At 49.6% G+C, this 22574-nt stretch overlaps 1 protein-coding gene across 1 annotated transcript in view; it reads right to left on the bottom strand.

Moving 5' to 3' along the window:
- kcnh8 (potassium voltage-gated channel, subfamily H (eag-related), member 8) overlaps positions 1-22574 on the bottom strand; it is a 136695-nt gene that overhangs the window by 53426 nt on the left and 60695 nt on the right. Inside the window, exons 7-10 of the mRNA XM_029734646.1 lie at positions 21192-21396; positions 19404-19616; positions 18459-18658; positions 17131-17380 (exon numbers count right to left, since the gene is read on the bottom strand). Coding sequence (XP_029590506.1) covers positions 17131-17380; positions 18459-18658; positions 19404-19616; positions 21192-21396 — 868 coding nt within the window. The remainder of the gene's footprint in view (positions 1-17130; positions 17381-18458; positions 18659-19403; positions 19617-21191; positions 21397-22574) is intronic.

The raw sequence follows: 22574 nt of genomic DNA, 5'->3' as shown, positions 1-22574 counted from the left end.
CCATCCCCTGGCATGGCACAGTGCTATATTAACCAGACCATCCCCTGGCATGGCACAGTGCTATGTTAACCAGACCATCCCCTGGCATGGCACAGTGCTATATTAACACAGACCATCCCCTGGCATGGCACAGTGCTATATTAACAAGACCATCCCCTGGCATTGCACAGTGCTATATTAACACAGTCCATTCCCTGGCATGGCACAGTGCTATATTAACCAGACCATCCCCTGGCATGGCACAGTGTTATATTAACCAGACCATCCCCTGGCATGACACAGTGCTATATTAACCAGACCATCCCCTGGCATGGCACAGTGCTATATTAACCAGACCATCCCTGGCATGGCACAGTGCTATATTAACCAGACCATCCCCTGGCATGACACAGTGCTATATTAACCAGACCATCCCCTGGCATGACACAGTGCTATATTAACCAGACCATCCCCTGGCATGGCACAGTGCTATATTAACCAGACCATCCCCTGGCATGACACAGTGCTATATTAACCAGACCATCTCCTGGCATGGCACAGTGCTATATTAACCAGACCATCCCCTGGCATGGCACAGTGCTATATTAACCAGACCATCCCCTGGCATGACACAGTGCTATATTAACCAGACCATCTCCTGGCATGGCACAGTGCTATATTAACCAGACCATCCCCTGGCATGGCACAGTGTTATATTAACCAGACCATCCCCTGGCATGGCATAGTGCTATATTAACCAGACCATCCCCTGGCATGACACAGTGCTATATTAACCAGACCATCCCCTGGCATGGCACAGTGCTATATTAACCAGACCATCCCATGGCATGGCACAGTGCTATATTAACCAGACCATCCCCTGGCATGACACAGTGCTATATTAACCAGACCATCCCCTGGCATGGCACAGTGCTATATTAACCAGACCATCCCCTGGCATGGCACAGTGTTATATTAACCAGACCATCCCCTGGCATGGCACAGTGCTATATTAACCAGACCATCCCCTGGCATGACACAGTGCTATATTAACCAGACCATCCCCTGGCATGGCACAGTGCTATATTAACACAGACCATCCCCTGGCATGACACAGTGTTATATTAACACAGACCATCCCCTGGCATGGCACAGTGCTATATTAACACAGACCATCCACTGGCATGGCACAGTGTTATATTAACCAGACCATCCCCTGGCATGACACAGTGTTATATTAACACAGACCATCCCCTGGCATGGCACAGTGCTATATTAACACAGACCATCCCCTGGCATGACACAGTGTTATATTAACACAGACCTTCCCCTGGCATGGCACAGTGCTATATTAACCAGACCATCCCCTGGCATGGCACAGTGCTATATTAACCAGACCATCCCCTGGCATGACACAGTGTTATATTAACCAGACCATCCCCTGGCATGGCACAGTGCTATATTAACCAGACCATCCCCTGGCATGGCACAGTGCTATATTAACCAGACCATCCCCTGGCATGACACAGTGTTATATTAACACAGACCATCCCCTGGCATGGCACAGTGCTATATTAACCAGACCATCCCCTGGCATGGCACAGTGCTATATTAACCAGACCATCCCCTGGCATGGCACAGTGTTATATTAACCAGACCATCCCCTGGCATGGCACAGTGCTATATTAACCAGACCATCCCCTGGCATGGCACAGTGCTATATTAACCAGACCATCCTCTGGCATGGCACAGTGCTATATTAACCAGACCATCCCCTGGCATGGCACAGTGCTATATTAACACATCCCATCCCCTTGCATGATACAGTGCTATATTAACCAGACCATCCCCTGGCATGACACAGTGCTATATTAACCAGACCATCCCCTGGCATGGCACAGTGCTATATTAACCAGACCATCCCTGGCATGGCACAGTGCTATATTAACCAGACCATCCCCTGGCATGGCACAGTGCTATATTAACACATCCCATCCCCTGGCATGATACAGTGCTATATTAACCAGACCATCCCCTGGCATGACACAGTGCTATATTAACCAGACCATCCCCTGGCATGGCACAGTGCTATATTAACCAGACCATCCCTGGCATGGCACAGTGCTATATTAACCAGACCATCCCCTGGCATGACACAGTGCTATATTAACCAGACCATCCCCTGGCATGACACAGTGCTATATTAACCAGACCATCCCCTGGCATGGCACAGTGCTATATTAACCAGACCATCCCCTGGCATGACACAGTGCTATATTAACCAGACCATCTCCTGGCATGGCACAGTGCTATATTAACCAGACCATCCCCTGGCATGGCACAGTGTTATATTAACCAGGCCATCCCCTGGCATGGCATAGTGCTATATTAACCAAACCATCCCCTGGCATGACACAGTGCTATATTAACCAGACCATCCCCTGGCATGACACAGTGCTATATTAACACAGACCATCCCCTGGCACAGTGCTATATTAACACAGACCATTCCCTGGCATGGCACAGTGCTATATTAACCAGACCATCCCCTGGCATGGCACAGTGTTATATTAACCAGACCATCCCCTGGCATGGCACAGTGCTATATTAACACAGATCATCCACTGGCATGACACAGTGCTATATTAACACAGACCATCCCCTGGCATGACACAGTGCTATATTAACCAGACCATCCACTGGCATGGCACAATGCTATATTAACACAGACCATCCACTGGCATGACACAGTGCTATATTAACCAGACCATCCCCTGGCATGGCACAGTGCTATATTAACACAGATCATCCCCTGGCATGGCACAGTGCTATATTAACCAGACCATCCCCTGGCATGGCACAGTGCTATATTAACACAGACCATTCCCTGGCATGGCACAGTGCTATATTAACACAGACCATCCCCTGGCATGGCACAGTGCTATAAGAGCACACTACCCCCATGTCAAGAGAGCAGGTCGTCACCCCCCCCCCAGCACTTAACACACCTAGGTCACACAACTGCACTTTTCCTCCATCGTTGAGAGGGATACATTCACAGAGCTGGAGAGAGACATGCTGGAGCTCAGAGAGCTAGTCCACACAATCCAGACAGAACAAACCAGACCAGCACAACAACACCCCCCCAACAAGACCCAGAGGGCAGAAGATGGAGATGGACAGCTGTCTGAGAGAGCTGGCTGCTCAACGGAGGTGAGAGAACTTAGAGGCACACATGGCACTGAAGGACGAGGTCAGAAAGCTGAGGTGTGACAGAGATCAGGATACCCCCGCAGGCAAGCCAGCAGAACAGCCCACCTCAGACCCAGACCACAACCTCAACACCACAATGGGATAAGCAACACAGTACCCACCAACCCCACAGACCCCACCCCCTCCTAACAGCCCTCCTGTCAACTCCCCCGATAGCCCTCCTGACAAGCCCCCCCCCTCCCCCACACACACACACACACACAAAAGCCAGAGATTGTGCTCCTCATTGACTCAAATGACAAATACATTCATACATACACTTTTTACCAAACACAAAGTGGCTAAACGCTGGTGCCCAAACACTAGGCATGCCCTGGAGCTGTTGTCAGAGGACAGACTAGGGTCTCCCAGCAACATCATAATTCACACATGCACAAATGACCTGATGGCCAGGCAGGAAAGGGTGGCAACACCACTCAAGGGAGTGACTGAAAAAGCTTCTTCCACTTTCCCCAACGCACAAGTGGTTATCTCCATACAGCGGGTGAATTCAAGCATTTCACGAGACTGTGCCTTAAAACCTAATGTCTACCTGGCCCACCACTCCACCCTGGACTTGAACAGCCCTTATGACCAGGTCCACCTCCACAAGGCAGCAATCCCAACTTTTGCCAGGACCCTGAAGGACGTCACCCTGAACCGTAGCCCCCCCCCATCAGACCGATGCCCTTTCTGCCCAGCTCATGCCCCCCGCCCCTGCGGCAAGGACCTCAATATGACAGCAGGACTTATGCCCAGGCTGTGAGCAGAGCAACAGGCCCAACCCCCACTATTAGACCTGCCCAAGCCCCATCCTGTGACCTAAGAGGTATGTATCAGTTGCTCAACATGCTCTGCTCACACCTACTGTGATGGTCCCAGCCTAAACCACACAAAAACAACACTAGACACTATGGCAAACAAAGCTTTTGCTATCTCATTCTGGAATATACAAGGTCTGAGGTCATCTGCCTTTGCTTAAAGAACAGGAACCCAGACTTCATCAAAGAAATTAGAAATACAGACATTGTCATCCTACAAGAAACATGGTATAAAGGAGATAGACCCACTGGTTACCCTCAAGGTTACAGAGAGCTGTTAGTCCCATCCACCAAACTACCAGGTGTGAAACAGGGAAGGGACTCAGGGGGTATGCTAATTTGGTATAGAGCAGACCTAACACACTCTATTAAAATAGTCAAAACAGGAACACTTTACATCTGGCTAGACATTAATGAGGAAATGATTTCTAGAGAGAAAAATGTCCTCCTGTGTGCTACCTATATACCACCAGTAGAATCCCCATACTTTAACAATTACAGCTTCTCCATCCTAGAGGGGGAGATCAATCGTTTCCAGGCTCAGGGCCATGTACTGGTCTGTGGTGACCTAAATTCCAGAACTGGACAAGAACCCAACACCCTCAGCACACAGGGGGACTAACACCTACCTGGAGGTGACAGCATTCCCTCCCACATATGCCCCCCCTAGGCACAACTACGACAACATAACCAACAAAAACAGGTCGCAACTCCTGCAGCTCTGTCACACACTGGGTATGTATATAGTCAATGGTAGGCTTCGGAGGGGACTCCTATGGTAGGTACACCTATAGCTCATCTCTTTGCAGTAGTACTGTAGACTACTTTATCACTAGCCTCAACCCAGAGTCTCTTAGAGCGTTCACAGTCAGTCCACTGACACCCCTATCTGATCACAGCAAAATCACACTCTACTTGAACAGAGCTATATTCAATCATGAGGCATCAAAGCCAAAGGAACTGAATAATATTAAGAAATGCTATAGATGGAAGGAAAATAGTGTGGAAATCTACCAAAAAACAATTAGGCAACAACAAATTCAATCCCTTCTAGACAATGTACTGGACAAAAGATTTAACTGTAATAGCGAAGGTGTAAACTTGGCAATAGAAAACCTAAACAATATTTTTCACCTCCCTATCAAATCTAAACATTTCAAGCAGACAATGTAAGAAAATGAATAACAATGACAAATGATTTGATGAAGAATGTAAAAATAAAGAAATTGAGAAACCTATCCAACCAAAAACATAGAGACCAGAAAATCTGAGCCTACGCCTTCACAATGGTGAATCACTAAAACAATACAGAAATACACTACGGACAAAGAAGGAACAGCGAGTCAGAAATCAGCTCAATGTAATTGAAGAATCCATAGAATCTAACCACTTCTGGGAAAATTGGAAAACTCAAAACAAACAGCAACACGAAGAGTTATCTATCCAAAATGGAGATGTGTGGATAAACCACTTCTCCAATCTTTTTGGCTCTATAACAAAGAACAAACAGCAAAAGCATATACATGATCAAATACAAAATCTTAGAATCAAAATATTAAAGACTACCAGAATCCACTGGATTCTCCAATTACATTGAATGAACTACAGGACAAAATAAAAACCCTCCAACCCAAAAAGTCCTGTGGGGTTGATGGTATCCTAAATTAAATGATCAAATATACAGACCACAAATTCCAATTGGCTATACTTAACCTGATGGGGCTAGGGGGCAGTATTTTCACGGCAGGATAAAAAACGTACCCGATTTAAACTGGTTACTACTCTTGCCCAGAAATGAGAAGATGCATATAATTAGTAGATTTGGATAGAAAACACTCTAAAGTTTCAAAAACTGTTTGAATGGTGTCTGTGAGTATAACCGAACTCATATGGCAGGCCAAAACCTGAGAAGATTCCATGCAGGAATTGCCCTGTCTGACAATTTGTTGTCCTTCTGTTGCATCTCTATCGACATTACAGCATCTCTGCTGTAACGTGACAATACAAATACCTCAAAAATGCTATAACTTAAATTTCTCAAACATATGACTATTTTACACCATTTTAAAGACAACTAACCTTTGATGATCTTCATCAGATGACACTCCTAGGACATTATGTTATACAATACATGCATGTTTTGTTCAATCAAGTTCATATTTATATCAAAAAACAGCTTTTGACATTAGCATGTGATGTTCAGAACTAGCATACCCACCGCAAACTTCCGGTGAATTTACTAAATTACTCATGATAAACGTTGACAAAATACATAACAATTATTTTAAGAATTATAGATACAGAACTCCTTTCTGCAAACGCTATGTCAGATTTTAAAATAGTTTTTCGGTGAAAGGACATTTTGCAATATTCTGAGTACATAGCTCGGCCATCACAGGCTAGCTAATTTGACACCCACCAAGTTTGGGGCAACCTAAACTCAGAATTACTATTAGAAGTGGGCCAACGCCATCTGGGAAGGGGAAGGCCCTACTCTGGATAACTACGAGGACTTCTCCCGCCGCTTTCGGGCAGTATTTGATCATCCACCGGAGGGGAGAGCGGTGGTGGAGCGCTTGTTGCATTTAAGACAGGGGATGAGGAGCGCTCAGGAGTTTGCGCAGGACTTTAGAACTCTGGCGGCGGGTGCGGGATGGAATGAGCGGGCCCTGATCGACCACTACAGGTGTAGTTTGCGAGAGGACGTTCGTCGGGAGCTAACCTGCAGGGACACCACCATCCACCTGGACCAGCTGGTGGACTTATCGATCCGGCTGGATAACCTGTTGGCCTCCCGCGGACGTCAGGATCGGGGTTCGATGGTTCCATCCCCCAGCCCCTTAGACCCAACACCTATGGAGTTGGGAGGGGCTGGTACGAGGGAGACCGGAGGAGGAACCATTCCATGCACTAGCTGTGGCCGCAGAGGACACACTGCTGGTCGGTGCTGTGGAGGTTCTCCAGGAAGTCGAGGTGGTAGGCGGAACACTGGTGATTCATCTCAGGTGAGTAGGCACACGACTCACCCAGACCCCCTGTTGCTCACATGTAGTTATCCATAGGATTTCCGGGGTTTTCCCCGCATTACCAGCATAAGGCGCTAGTAGATTCAGGCGCAGCTGGGAACTTTATTGATCGGTCTTTGGCTCATAGATTAGGGATTCCTATTGTTCCCATTGATGTTCCCTTCCCTGTACATGCCCTAGATAGTCGTCCTTTGGGGTCGGGGCTGATTAGGGAGGTCACAGCTCCCATTGCTATGGTAACGCAGGGGTGTCATGAGGAGAGCATTAGTCTCTTTCTGATTGACTCTCCTGCGTTTCCCATTGTTTTGGGTCTTCCCTGGTTGGGTTCTCATGATTCTATTATTTCGTGGCAACAGAGGGTTCTCAAGGGATGGTCCTGTCAGTGTTCAGGGAGGTGTTTAGGTGTTTCCTTAGGTGCCACTACGGTGGAAAGTCCAAACCAGGTTTCCACCATGCACATTCCCCCCGAATATGCCGATTTGGCAATCGCCTTCTGTAAAAAGAAGGGGGATTGTGCGATAAATCTCCGGGAGGGCGCTGCACTTCCCAGGAGTCACGTGTATCCTCTGTCACAGGAGGAGACGGAGGCTATGGAGACATATGTCACCGAATCTTTGGGACAAGGATACATTCGGCCCTCCATTTCACCTGTCTCCTCGAGTTTCTTTTTTGTGAAGAAGAAGGATGGAGGTTTACGCCCATGCATCGACTATCGAGGTTTGAACCAGATTACGGTAAAATACAGTTACCCTCTTATCGCTAGTATGACAGAGTCATTGCACGGGGCACGCTTCTTCACAAAATTGGACCTCAGGAGCGCGCACAACTTGGTGCGTATCAAGGGAGGGGATGAGTGGAAGACGGCATTTAGCACTACATCTGGGCACTATGAGTACCTCGTCATGCCGTATGGGTTAATGAATGCTCCATCCGTCTTCCAATCATTTGTGGATGAGATCTTCAGGGACCTGCACGGGCGGGGTGTAGTGGTGTATATAGATGACATTCTAATATACTCCACTACCCGCGCTGAGCATGTGTCCCTTGTACGCATGGTGCTTGGTTGACTGTTGGAGCGGTTTTTAGGGTTTGCCAACTACTACCGGAGGTTTATTCGGGGTTTTGGCCAGGTGGCGGCTCCCATTACCTCCTTACTGAAGGGGGGACCGGTGCGACTGCGGTGGTCGGCTGAGGCGGACAGAGCTTTTGGTAACCTGAAGGCTCTGTTTACCACGGCTCCAGTGCTGGCGCATCCTGATCCCTCCTTAACGTTCATAGTTGAGGTGGACGCATCCGAGGCTGGAATAGGGGCTATGCTATCTCAGCGCTCGGTTAAGCCACCAAAACTCCGCCCCTGTGCTTTCTTTTCGAAGAAGCTCAGCCCGGCGGAGCGAAACTATGATGTGGGGGATAGGGAGTTGTTGGCTGTTGTCGGGGCTCTGAATGCGTGGAGACATTGGCTTGAGGGGGCTAGACACCCTTTCCTCATTTGGACTGACCACCGAAATCTGGAGTATATTCGGGCAGCGAGGAGACTGAACCCTCGCCAGGCTAGGTGGGCTATGTTTTTCACACGCTTTGCTTTCACCCTTTCCTACAAACCAGGTTCCCAGAGCGTGAAGGCAGACGCACTGTCCCGGCTGTATGATACAGAGGAGCGGTCCACGGAGCCCACTCCCATAATTCCAGCTTCTTGCCTGGTGGCACCGGTGGTATGGGAGGTGGACGCGGACATCGAACGGGCATCACGTGCAGAACCCACTCCCCCCAGTGTCCCGTTGGGCGCCTGTACGTTCCGTTTGATGTTCGCGATCGTTTGATCTGTTGGGCCCACACATCACCCTCCTCTGGTCATCCTGGTATTGGTTGGAAGGTGCGCTGCCTTCCGGGGAAGTACTGGTGGCCCATGTTAGCTAAGGACGTGAGGGTTTATGTCTCCTCCTGTTCGGTATGCGCACAGTGCAAGGCACCTAGACATCTGCCCAGAGGGAAATTACAACCCCTTCTCGTTCCGCAACGACCGTGGTCACACCTATCGGTGGATTTCGTCACGGGGTAACACCACAATCCTGGTCGTTGTGGATCGGTTTTCTAAGTCCTGACGTCTCCTTCCTTTGCCCGGTCTCCCTATGGCTCTACAAACTGCAGAGGCTCTGTTCATCCATGTATTCCGGCACTACGGGGTGCCTGAGGACATAGTGTCTGATCGGGGTCCCCAATTTACATCTAGAGTCTGGAGGGCGTTTATGGAACTCCTGGGGGTCTCGGTCAGCCTTACCTCGGGTTTCCACCCCGAAAGTAACGGGCAGGTGGAAAGAGTCAACCAAGAGCTGGGTAGGTTTCTGCGGTCCTATTGCCAGGACCGGCCGGGAGAGTGGGCGTTGTTTATCCGCTGGGCGGAGATGGCCCAAAACTCCCTACGCCACTCTTCCACTAATCTTACCCCTTTTCAGTGTGTGCTAGGTTATCAGCCGGTCCTAGCTCCATGGCATCAGAGCCAGATCGAGGCTCCTGCGGTGGATGAATGGTTTCGGCACTCGGAGGAGACATGGAACGCTGCCAATGTACGACTACAACGAGCCATCAGGCGGCAAAAGGCGAGTGCCGACAGCCACCACAGTGAGGCCCCGGTTTATGCACCTGGGGATCAGGTCTGGCTCTCGACCCGAAACCTGCCCCTGCACCTGCCCTGCCGGAAGCTGGGTCCACGGTTTGTGGGGCCTTTCAAAGTCCTGAGGAGATTGAACGAGGTTTGTTATAGGTTACAACTCCCCCTGATTATCATATTAACCTGTTGGGGATAGGGGGCAGTATTTGCACGGCCGGATAAAAAACGTACCCGATTTAATCTGGTTACTACTCCTGCCCAGTAAATAGAATATGCATATAATTAATCTTTTAAATAATCTTCTCAGGCCAAAACCTGAGAAGATTCCAAACAGGAAGCGCTCTCTCTGACTATATCTTGGCCTTCTTGATCATCTCTAACCAAAACAGGGGATCTCTGGCATAACATGACATTTTCTAACGCTCCCATAGGCTCTCAGAAGGCGCCAGAACGATGAATGGTGGCTTTGCAGGCCCTGGCTGAAAAACATCAGCGCATTTGGATAATGGTCGATCTGAGGACAATGACATTGGAGGCGCGTGCACGAGCCGACACCATGTTTACTTTCTCTCTCTTTGAACGAAAACAACGACTCCCGGTCGGAATATTATCGCTTTTTTACAAGAAAAATAGCATAAAAATTGATTTTAAACAGCGTTTGACATGCTTCGAAGTACGGTAATGGAATATTTTGAATTTTTTTTGTCACGAAACGCGTCGGGCGCGTCACCCTTCTTTACCCTTCGGATAGTGTCTTGAACGCACGAACAAAACGCCGCTATTTGGATATAACTATGGATTATTTGGAACCAAACCAACATTTGTTATTGAAGTAGAAGTCCTGGGAGTGCATTCTGACGAAGAACAGCAAAGGTAATCAAACTTTTCTAATAGTAAATCGGAGTTTGGTGAGTACCACACTTGGTGGGTGTCAAAATAGCTAGCCTGTGATGGCCGGGCTATCTACTGAGAATATTGCAAAATGTGCTTTCACCGAAAAGCTATTTTAAAATCGGACATAGCGAGTGCATAAAGGAGTTCTGTATCTATAATTCTTAAAATAATTGTTATGTTTTTTGTGACCGTTTATCGTGAGTAATTTAGTAAATTCACCGGAAGTGTTCGGTGGGTATGCTAGTCACATGCTAGTCACATGCTAATGTAAAAAGCTGGTTTTTGATATAAATATGAACTTGATTGAACAAAACATGCATGTATTGTATAACATAATGTCCTAGGATTGTCATCTGATGAAGATCATCAAAGGTTAGTGCTGCATTTAGCTGTGGTTTGGGTTTATGTGACATTATATGCTAGCTTGAAAAATGGGTGTCTGATTATTTCTGGCTGGGTACTCTGCTGACATAATCTAATGTTTTGCTTTCGTTGTAAAGCCTTTTTGAAATCGGACAGTGTGGTTAGATTAACGAGAGTCTTGTCTTTAAAATGGTGTAAAATAGTCATATGTTTGAGAAATTGAAGTAATAGCATTTCTAAGGTATTTGAATATCGCGCCACGGGATTACACTGGCTGTTGAGTAGGTGGGACGCAAGCGTAGGTGGGACGTAACCCCTCGTTCCATGTGTCTCTCCTCAGGCCGGTGGTGGCTGATCCGCTCCAGCAGTCTGAGGTGCGGGAGGTTCCTCCGCCCCCTCTGGACAGCGAGGGGGCCCCGGCGTATACAGTACGAGCCATTATGGACTCCAGACGTCGGGCGAGGGGCCTTCAGTACCTTGTGGAGTGGGAGGGGTATGGTCCGGAGGAGCGAAGCTGGGTACCGGCGGAGGACATCCTGGACCCATCGTTAATCCAGGAGTTTCACCGCTTCCGTCCGGATCGCCCTGCTCCCCGTCCTCCGGGTCGTCCCCGAGGCCGGTGTCGGCGTGCTGCTGGAGCTGCACGTCAAGGATGGGGTACTGTCATGACTTCCGCCGAAGTCGGCCCCTCTCCTTGTTCGGGCGGCGTTCGGCGATCGACTTCACCGGCTTACTAGTTACCACCGGTCTATGTTTCCTGTTTTGTAATTGTTGGAGGTGTTTCTCCCAACCATGTTTTATTGCTGTGGGAGAAGTTGGATTGTTGTTTTGAGTAAACACGTTTTGTTTGCACTCATCCCTGTGTCCTGCGCCTGACTCCGATACTTCTCCTACGAAAATCATTACAGCTCGGCCTAAACATTAGCGCCACAGGTAACTTCCACATAGCTGTGAACGATCTGAGAGACAAGGCAAGAAGGGCCTTCTATGCCATCAAAAGGAACATAAAACTCGACATACCAATTAGGATCTGGCTAAAAATACGTGAATCAGTGGTAGAACCCATTGCTCTTTATGGTTGTGAGGTCTGGGGTCCGCTCACCAACCAAGAATTCACAAAATGGGACAAACACCAAATTGAGACTCTGCATGCAGAATTCTGCAAAAATATCCTCTGTGTACAACGTATAACACCAAATAATGCATAGAGAGCAGAATTAGGCCAATACCCGCTAATTATCAAAATCCAGAAAAGAGCCAAATCAATTCTACAACCACATAAAACGAAGCAATTCCCAAACCTTCCATAACAAAGTCATCACCTACAGAGAGATGAACCTGGAGAAGAGTCCCCTAAGCAAGCTGGTCCTGGGGCTCTGTTCACAAACACAAACAGACCCCACAGAGCCCCAGGACAGCAACACAATTAGACCCAACCAAATCATGAGAAAACAAAAGGAGAATTACTTGACACATTGGAAAGAATTAATACAGACTCAGTGAGCATAGCCTTGTTATTGAGAAAGGCCGCTGAAGGCAGACCTGACTCTCGAGAAGAAAGGCTATGTGCACACTGCCCACAAAATGAGGTGGAAACTGAGCTGCACTTCCTAACCTCCTGCCAAATGGATGACCATATTAGAGACACATATTCCCCTCAGATTACACACACCCACAAATTCGAAAACAAATCAAATGATCAACTCCCATATCTATTGGGTGAAATACCACAGTGTGCAATCACAGCAGAAAGATTTGTCACCTGTTGCCACAAGAAAAGGGCAACCAGTGAAGAACAAACACCATTGTAAATACAACCTATATTCATGTTTATTATTTTCCCTTTTGTACTTTAACTATTTGCAGATCATTACAACACTGTATATAGACATAATTACATTTGAAATGTCTTTATTATTTTTGGAACTTTTGTGAGTGTAAAGTTTACTGTTCATATTTATTGAGCATTTCACTTTTGTTTATTATCTATTTCACTTGCTTTGACAATGCAAACATATGCTTCCCATGCCAATAAAGCTCCTTAAATTGAAGAGAGGAAAAATATAGAGAAGTGTAGATGGTCTTTCTGTCAGATGCCGTCATACAGCTGGAGGTCAGATACAGTAGCTGTCATTATCACGGCTGTGATAAGGAACGGACCAAGATGCAGCGTTTTCGTAGTTCCACATCATTTATTACTGTGAAACTAAAATGCACTTAACAAAACACTGAAGGGAAAAACAAACCGTGACGCAGGAGGAACATACACACTCACAAAATATAATCACCCACAAGGACAGGTGGGACAAACATCAACTTAAATATGGCCTCCAATTAGAGACAACGACAACCAGCTGCCCCTAATTGGAGGTCATGCCAAACAACGACCAACATAGAAATACAAAAACTAGAACTGAACATAGACATACAAAAAACAGATAAACACCCCCTGTCATGCCCTGATCACTCTACCATAGAAAATAACAACTTATTATGGTCAGGACGTGACAATACCCCCCCCCCCAAAGGTGCGGACTCCGACTGCACCTACCAAACAACAACCCCCCACCCCAAAAAAATAAAAAAAATAAAAATAAAACACAAAGGGAGGGTAGGGTGGGTGAATAATGTCTTATGGCGGCGGCTCTGGTTCTGGGCGTAGTACCCCCACCGCCCGCTGATCCCCCCGCTTCTGTATGTCCGGAGGAACCAGACCATGAATCATCGCCAGAGGCTTCGGACCGCCAACCGCCACTGAAGACTCTGGGCTAAAAGCCGCTGCTGAAGACTCTGGGCTAAAAGCCGCTGCTGAAGACTCTGGGCTGCAGACCACCGCTGAAGGCTCTGGGCTGCAGACCACCGCTGAAGGCTCTGGGTTGCAGACCACCACTGAAGGCTCTGGGTTGCAGACCACCACTGAAGGCTCTGGGTTGCAGACCACCACTGAAGGCTCTGGGCTGCAAACCACCACTGAAGGCTCTGGGCTGCAGACCACCGCTGAAGGCTCTGGGTTGCTGAGGAGCGTCACTGGAGACTCCGGGCTGAGGAGCGTCACTGGAGGCTCCGGGCTGAGGAGCGTCACTGGAGACTCCGGGCTGAGGAGCGTCACTGGAGGCTCCGGGCTGAGGAGCGTCACTGGAGACTCCGGGCTGAGGAGCGTCACTGGAGACTCCGGGCTGAGGAGCGTCACTGGAGGCTCCGGGCTGAGGAGCGTCACTGGAGACTCCGGGCTGAGGAGCGTCACTGGAGACTCCGGGCTGAGGAGCGTCACTGGAGGCTCCGGGCTGAGGAGCGTCACTGGAGGCTCCGGGCTGAGGAGCGTCACTGGAGACTCCGGGCTGAGGAGCGTCACTGGAGACTCCGGGCTGAGGAGCGTCACTGGAGACTCCGGGCTGAGGAGCGTCACTGGAGGCTCCGGGCTGAGGAGCGTCACTGGAGGCTCCGGGCTGAGGAGCGTCACTGGAGGCTCCGGGCTGAGGAGCGTCACTGGAGACTCCGGGCTGAGGAGCGTCACTGGAGACTCCGGGCTGAGGAGCGTCACTGGAGACTCCGGGCTGAGGAGCGTCACTGGAGACTCCGGGCTGAGGAGCGTCACTGGAGACTCCGGGCTGAGGAGCGTCACTGGAGACTCCGGGCTGAGGAGCGTCACTGGAGGCTCCGGGCTGAGGAGCGTCACTGGAGGCTCCTGGCTGAGGAGCGTCACTGGAGGCTCCGGGCTGAGGAGCGTCACTGGAGACTCCGGGCTGAGGAGCGTCACTGGAGGCGCCGAGCTGAGGAGCGTCACTGGAGGCTCCGGGCTGAGGAGCGTCACTGGAGACTCCGGGCTGAGGAGCGTCACTGGAGGCTCCGGGCTGAGGAGCGTCACTGGAGACTCCGGGCTGAGGAGCGTCACTGGAGGCTCCGGGCTGAGGAGCGTCACTGGAGGCTCCGGGCTGAGGAGCGTCACTGGAGGCGCCGAGCTGAGGAGAGTCGCTGGAGGCTCCGGGCTAAGGAGCGTCGCTGGATGCTGCAGACTGGAGAGCGTCGCTGGAGGCTCCGGGCTGAGGAGCGTCGCTGGAGGCTGCGGGCTGAGGAGCGTCACTGGAGACTCCGGGCTGAGGAGCGTCACTGGAGGCTCCGGGCTGAGGAGCGTCACTGGAGGCTCCGGGCTGAGGAGCGTCGCTGGAGGCTGCGGGCTGAGGAGCATCGCTGGAGGCTCCGGGCTAAGGAGCGTCGCTGGAGGCTGCAGACTGGAGAGCGTCGCTGGAGGCTTCGGGCTGAGGAGCGTCGCTGGAGGCTCCGGGCTGAGCAGGCGCACTGGAGGCCTGATGTGTGGGACTGGCATAGGAGGCGCCAGACTAGTAACACGCACCTCAGGGTTAGTGTGGGGAGCAGGAACAGGACATACTGGGCTGGGCAGGCGCACTGGAGGCCTGATGCGTGGGACTGGCATAGGAGGCGCCAGACTAGTAACACGCACCTCAGGGTTAGTGTGGGGAGCAGGAACAGGACATACTGGGCTGGGCAGGCGCACTGGAGGCCTGATGCGTGGGACTGGCATAGGAGGCGCCAGACTAGTAACACGCACCTCAGGGCGAGTGCGGGGAGCAGGAACAGGACGTATTGGATTGGGCAGGCGCACTGGAGGCCTGATGCGTGGGGCTGGCTTTGGAGGCGCCAGACTAGTAACACGCACCTCAGGGCTAGTGCGGGGAGCAGGGACAGGACGTACTGGGCTATGAGGGCGCACTGGAGGAAGAGTGCGCGGAGCAGGCACATGGTCTTGGAGACGCACTGGAGGTCTGGAGCGCACGGCCTGCACAACCCATCCTGGTTGGATGGTCACTGTAGCCCGGCAACGCTGCGGAGCCCGTATCGACCGCACCGGACTGTGCGTGCGGATGGGCGAGATAGTGCGCACTACCCCGTAATGCATTTCTTGCCCCTCTGTCCGCCCGCTTCGCAGTGCCCTTTCCGCCAGCACCATTCTCCAGAATCTCGCGTCAAGCTCCTCGCTTGACTCCTTGACTGGCTCCGGTTTGCTCCACGGCTCTCTCCTGTACGCCCGGGAAGTTAGGTCAGGGCTGCCCCCTGACTTAGCCAAACTCCCCATATGCCCCTCCAAAATTTATTTGGGAGGCTACCTCTCGTTCTTGCCTCTTGGTGGATATCGCGCTTCATAGTATCGCCGCTCTGCCTTCGTTGCCTCAAGTTCCTCCTTCGGGCGCTGGTACTCCCCAGCCTGCCTCCAGGGTCCCTTGCCATCCAGCATTTCATCCCATGTCCATGACTCCTGCTGCTCCATGCCACGCTGCTTGGTCCTTGGTTGGTGGGTAATTCTATCATGGCTGTGATAAGGAACGGACCAAGATGCAGCGTTTTTGTAGTTCTACATCATTTATTTACTGTGAAACTAAAATGCACTTAACAAAACACTGAAGGGAAAAACAACCGTGACGCAGGAGGAACATACATACTCACAAAATATAATCACCCACAAGGACAGGTGGGACAAACATCAACTTAAATATGGCCTCCAATTAGAGACAACGACAACCAGCTGCCTCTAATTGGAGGTCAGGCCAAACAACGACCAACATAGAAATACAAAAACTAGAACTGAACATAGACATACAAAAAACAGATAAACACCCCCTGTCACGCCCTGACCACTCAACCATAGAAAATAACAACTTACTATGGTCAGGACGTGACAATCATAAAGAACAGGGGTATTAATGGTGAATGGAATGGATGGATAACTCATGGGAGTGACAGGCGACAGAGGACTGTAGATTCCGCCCGACAATGGAAACTATGATCCACAGGTGGCCTGTTGGGATGGAATCAGACAAGTAGCATCACAAAGTGTTCCAACAATGGACTCGAATTCTGTCTGTCTGTCTGTCTGTCTGTCTGTCTGTCTGTCTGTCTGTCTGTCTGTCTGTCTGTCTGTCTGTCTGTCTGTCTGCCTGTCTGTCTGCCTGTCTGCCTGTCTGCCTGCCTGCTTGTCTGTCTGTCTGCCTGCCTGCCTCTGTATGTCTGCCTGCCTGCCTTCCTCTGTCTGCCTGCCTGCCTGCCTGCCTGCCTGCCTGCCTGCCTGCCTGCCTGCCTGTCTCTGTCTGTCTGTCCCCGGCCTGCCTGCCTGCGTGTCAGCCTACCGTTCGGCTCGCCCACCTGTCCGTCCCTCCCTCCCTCCATGTCTCACCCAGTATAGCCAGCACCATGCCGTCCTTCAGCACCTCCATGGACCCAGAGCAGACAAAGAAGATGGCCTGCAGGGCGTCCCCCTGGCGCAGCAGGTACTCCCCAGGGGCACAGAACGTTGTCTTGATGTGCAGGGACAGGGAGCGCAGGCACCCCCTGCTGGCCGAGGCAAACAGAGACAGCTCCAATATCTCCTTGTTCAGGTGCATGGTGATGTCAGAGCGCAGCTCATCTGGGAAGTCTTTCAGCAACTGAGGGGAGGGGGGAGGTGGACAGAGAGCAAGAGGGGGGGAGAGGGAGAAGTAGAGGGAAAGGAAGAGGAGAGGGGAAGGAGGAAAGAGGGAGAGAGATTGACAGCCATGGCATGATTGCGTTGACTCTAAACTGTTATCTTGGTCAGTTTTCTCTTGATTTTTTTATTTTTATTATTCACCTCAAGGGACTTCCTGGTTAAATAAAGGTTAAAAAAAGGTCAGGTAAATAAATAAAAAGTGATGATGTCACCAAACATCAGCATGTATCCGGTCACTTTGAATGAAGGCACTTTGGTGAAAATATTGCAAGTGTTTTTTCAGTAAGTTGTGTTGACTTTAGGTTGTGCTGTGTCCATGCAGCACAGCCTAAAGGACCGATATATTTTTCACCTAGTCGGCTCAGGGATTTGAACCAACAACCTTTCGGTTACTAGCCCAACGCTCTTAACCATTACTCCTTAACCATGACTCCTGAGAAAAATACTTTTCAGCAGAGTGGGGAGGAATCTTTACAAATTGTATTGAATGGACAGAGGGGATCTGATCCTAGATTTTGAGACGCTTCATGTATACCGGCCCAGACCCTATATTGAGAACTCTGCCTAACACTATTGTTCCCATCACAAAGCACCAGCTACATTACTATCACAGTAATCAATCTCTCCAACATCTAATCATCCCTGACACACAATGTTTGTCAGTCTCTGTTTCAGCAAATAACAGAAAAGTGCTGAGCAGAAAAGATCAATGTGTCATCAGCCCACAGAGACCCACTTTAATCAACAGGCCTATCTATAATTCATACATCTGTGATTCATCTCCCTATCCTATATGAATGCTTTGCTCTGTTCTGTTATGTGTCTCACAGGCAAACATCTCCTGAGGCATGATTGGCCACTGTCTCTCACTCAGCTTCTGTCTCTATCTTTTTCTTGGTCTACCTACGTATCTGTCTCTCTGTCTCAGGGAGTCTCAGTCACTCTCTCTCTCTTTCTCTCTCTCTCCACATTTTCAGCCAAATCTCTTAATTGTTTACAATCAAAGTCATCATCAAGCCCTTGATTAGTTGAATCACCTCGTTGGAGTCAATGCCGTTGTTGACGGACCATGTGGTCTGGAAGTACTCAAGCATGCGTTGTTTGAGGCCCTGGGGCAGGTGGTGGACTCGGATGAAGTCCTTCAGGTCCTTGGTACGGGTGTGGTACTGGGACCAGCGAGAGTACATCCGCTGGATAATGGCCGTCACGTTACCAAACACCAGGGCGTGCATCAACGCTAGAGGGGGAGGGAGGGAAGCAGGGTTTTGGGGGGTTCAATTAGGATTTGCAGGGGCATGAAATTGGAAGATGGGGTGGGCATGATATTGGTTTGGGGTTAGAGTGTGGGAGTAAAATTGGGGTTGGGGGTTGTTTGGAGGGTTCAATTGGGAGTTGGATGGGCATGAGATTGAGAGGTGGGGCATGAGATTGAGCGAAGAGAAGAAAAAGATTTACTCGAGGCTAATAACTCAATTTCCCCTATATACTGTACACACTAGATCTGACCTATACCAGACTCTATCTGGGCTGGCTAGGTCTTCGTTTTCATCTCATAAACACTGGGGACAGGGGAGATGAGGCGTGTGGGACACACACACACACACACACCCCTTATGTCTCTATCCTCCCTGTGTGTGTGAGCGTGCGTGCGTGTGATTGCCCCCAGGCAGTCGAGGACATTTACCACATCCAGACTCATGAACATCCAGAGGGAGAACACTTGCCACTGTGACCTCATTTAAACCCTCTGCCCCAAAACCAGTTCACGTCTCTGGTTTGAACCAGATAAAACTGGTCCAAACCAACTGATCAGCCACTTTAGTCTTTATCACAGTACAACTAGATGAAACCAGACATAACAAAAATGATGACCATCAATCAAATAGAACTATCTGCCTGGCAGTCACAGACCACTTTCTGACCACTATTTTACATGCATGAATTGTGATGTGTGTATGTGTGTGTGTGTGTGTCTCCCCTACCTCCGATGAGCATGGTGCAGATGGAGAAGATCTTCTCAGCGTCGGTGTTGGCCGACACGTTGCCAAAGCCCACGCTGGTCAGACTGGACAGGGTGAAGTAGAGAGAAGCGATGTAGACACTCCTCAGAGAAGGTCCGCTCAGCCCCGTGCCGTTCACTTCCCCCTGGGGGTCGTAGGGAGACTCTAGACGCTTCCCCAACTCATGGAGCCAGCCTGGAGACAGAGAGGAGGGAGGGAAAGATAGGCTTTGTTCCAATTCTCTACCCTTCTCTCGTACACTCCCTCTCATGATGTAGAAGAAGTGTAAGGAATGTGGTGGAAACTTCCTCCAGTCATTCTTGTGAGGCTTTGTCCTAAATGTCTCCCTATTCCCTACGTGGTTTACTTCTTTTCCCCAGAGCCTTGCACTAGCTATGTAAATATATATAACATAATTGGAGCCCATAATTGGAGTCAACAATATAGCTTCTCTGAGCTGTCTCCACTGTATCCAGAGCCCTGGATGCATAACATACAAACTGGAGTAATAGCAGGTAGAAACGGACTGACCATAGGGCACTTTGGGAAAATGCCAGATGGGCTGGTCCATCTGAAGCCCGGTGGGCCAGTCAAAATTGGGGGTTTTGCGCAGAATGATCATCATTTGGATAATAATGGGGGTGTGAAACAACCAGGACAATTTCTGGTCGCAATCCATCCCATAACAATCCAATCCATAGGAAGTACCTGAGAACCAAAACTGATCCTAGGTCAGGTTCTATCTGTGACGTGAGTGTTGAGACAGCCATCAGGCCCCTGAGACCTCCACCAGACACTGAAGAATGGTAATTGGATATACCTCTCTCACAGAGCTCCTGACACTGACGTGGGATCAGCGTTAGAATACCGTAATTGGGATACAGCACATTAATCCGGTAGCCCTGATATACTGACCTCAGATCATTTTATGACACTGAGGCTGAGTTAATTGGGGGAAAAAGCATCAGCTTCTCATGGCCCTATCAATACTGACCCAGAATCAGTTTGGAGACGTCAGGTAAAGGTAATTGAGAACAGCGCCTGGCTCATCGATACTCACTGGGGATCAGCCCTAGAGGCCTCATTATGTGTTGGATCTGGAGTAGTTCAGGGGAAGCTTGGGCCGATGACTAGTCATTACTGTGGGACTATGCTACTCTGTCAATCATAACCCCAGAAACAAATAAAAACAGGACATGCTTTTTCCACAGTCACATTCAATTCCCCATGCATGAATATGTTATAGCATATGTAACGAAGGTCTCGCTAGAAATCACTCAATTCAATAAAATAATCAACACAGCCATTAAAACTGCAGAGAGAGATGCTTGCTGGAAAGCTAATATAGGCTAGCCAAAAACAACCACACATAAGCCATGATATGCTGCGAAAACCAGCTGACACTACCAACCAAAAACACCCACTCACCAAATGTCAGCCCCACCCCTGAGCTCTAAGCCAGAACTAGCTGCTCACCGATGTCCGGCTCATTCATTAATGTCCATGGTCTCTAGCCAGGTGACTGATCCCATCCCTGAACCCCTCCAGACAGAACTAGCCACTTACCGATGCGATGCCCACTATACCCCTGATCCATTCTCTGACATGTTCACCCCTCAGATGCTCACCCCTCACCCTCCCACCTCTCTTCCTGACCTCTACTTTCTACTTTCCATCTCTGAAGCCCCCCCTCCAAGTCAGAACAAGCTGCTCGGTGATGTGATGCCCCAAATCCCTGATCAGACAGAAGTAGCCGCTCCCACCACTCACCAATGTCCCAGGAGTAGGCGTTGGCCTCCATCTCCTTCTTGCCGATGACGTACCAGATGCAGGCCATCCAGTGGGCCAGCAGGGCAAACATGGACATGAGCAGGGTGAGCACCACAGTGCTGTGCTGGGAGTACCGGTCCATCTTCTGGAGCAGACGCAGCAGCCGGAGCAGACGCACTGTCTTCAACAGGTGGACTACTGATACCTGGGTGGGGAATGAATGACAGGTGTGGTTCTATTACAGTGATAGCAGATGAGGTACAGAGGGGAGCAAGTGGCAAGAGTCTTCATCGCCATTATCATCCTCCTCCTCCTCAGCTGACTGGCAAATTGTTGTACTTAAAAGATGCATTTCAGAACCGGTTGCTTCTTGATCAATGTGACCTGCATGACTGCATTATGGAAATGGCAGAGAGCTCGTAGTGAGGATCTGGCATTCACCTGGCATAACCATCAACCTGGCATCACCATCGCCTGGCATCAACATGGCCTGGCATCACCCATCAACTGGCATCACCAAAAACCTGGCATCACCACCATCTGGCATCACCATAACCTGGCATCACCATCATCTGGCATCACCACTACCTGGCATCACCACTACCTGGCATCACCATACCTGGCATCACCATACCTGGCATCACAACTACCTGGCATCACCATCATCTGTCATCACCATCATCTGGCAACACCACTACCTGGCATCACCATACCTGGCATCACCAACACCTGGCATCACCATACCTTGCATCACAACCACCTGGCATCACCATCATCTGGCATCACCACTACCTGGCATCACCATACATGGCATCACAATCACCTGGCATCACCAACATCTGTCATCACCATCATCTGGCATCACCCATACTTGGCATCACCACCATCTGACATCACCTAATATCAGCATCATCAAACCATCATCTACCTCAGTTTAGGAGCCTGAGATGGCTTATCTATTGAAGGAGTCCTGTTCTATGAATATGACAATGTCCTCCTGTACTTTGTGTAAAAGCATACATGGCTGCCTTACCACAGGTAGCTCAATTCTGATATTTATTCCACCAGTTGGTCTTTTGACCAATCACATCAGATCTTTTCACATCAGATCTTTTTAAGAGCTGATCTGATTGGTCCCAAGACCAATTAATGAAAAAAATACCAGAATTGTTCTGCCTGTGTAAATGCCTGTGTAAAGTGTAACCCATGTACAGTTGAAGTGGGAAGTTTACATACACCTTAGCCAAATACATTTAAACTCAGTTTTTCACAATTCCTGACATTTAATCCTAGTAAAAATTCCCTGTCTTAGGTCAGTTAGGATCACCACCTTATTTTAAGAATGTGAAATGTCAGAATAATAATAGAGAGTGATATATTTCA

This window comes from Salmo trutta, chromosome 36, assembly GCF_901001165.1.
Source record: "Salmo trutta chromosome 36, fSalTru1.1, whole genome shotgun sequence".
Classification (NCBI taxonomy): domain Eukaryota; kingdom Metazoa; phylum Chordata; class Actinopteri; order Salmoniformes; family Salmonidae; genus Salmo; species Salmo trutta.
Note: the sequence above shows the minus strand (reverse complement) of the source record. Positions and strands in the feature narration are given on the sequence as shown.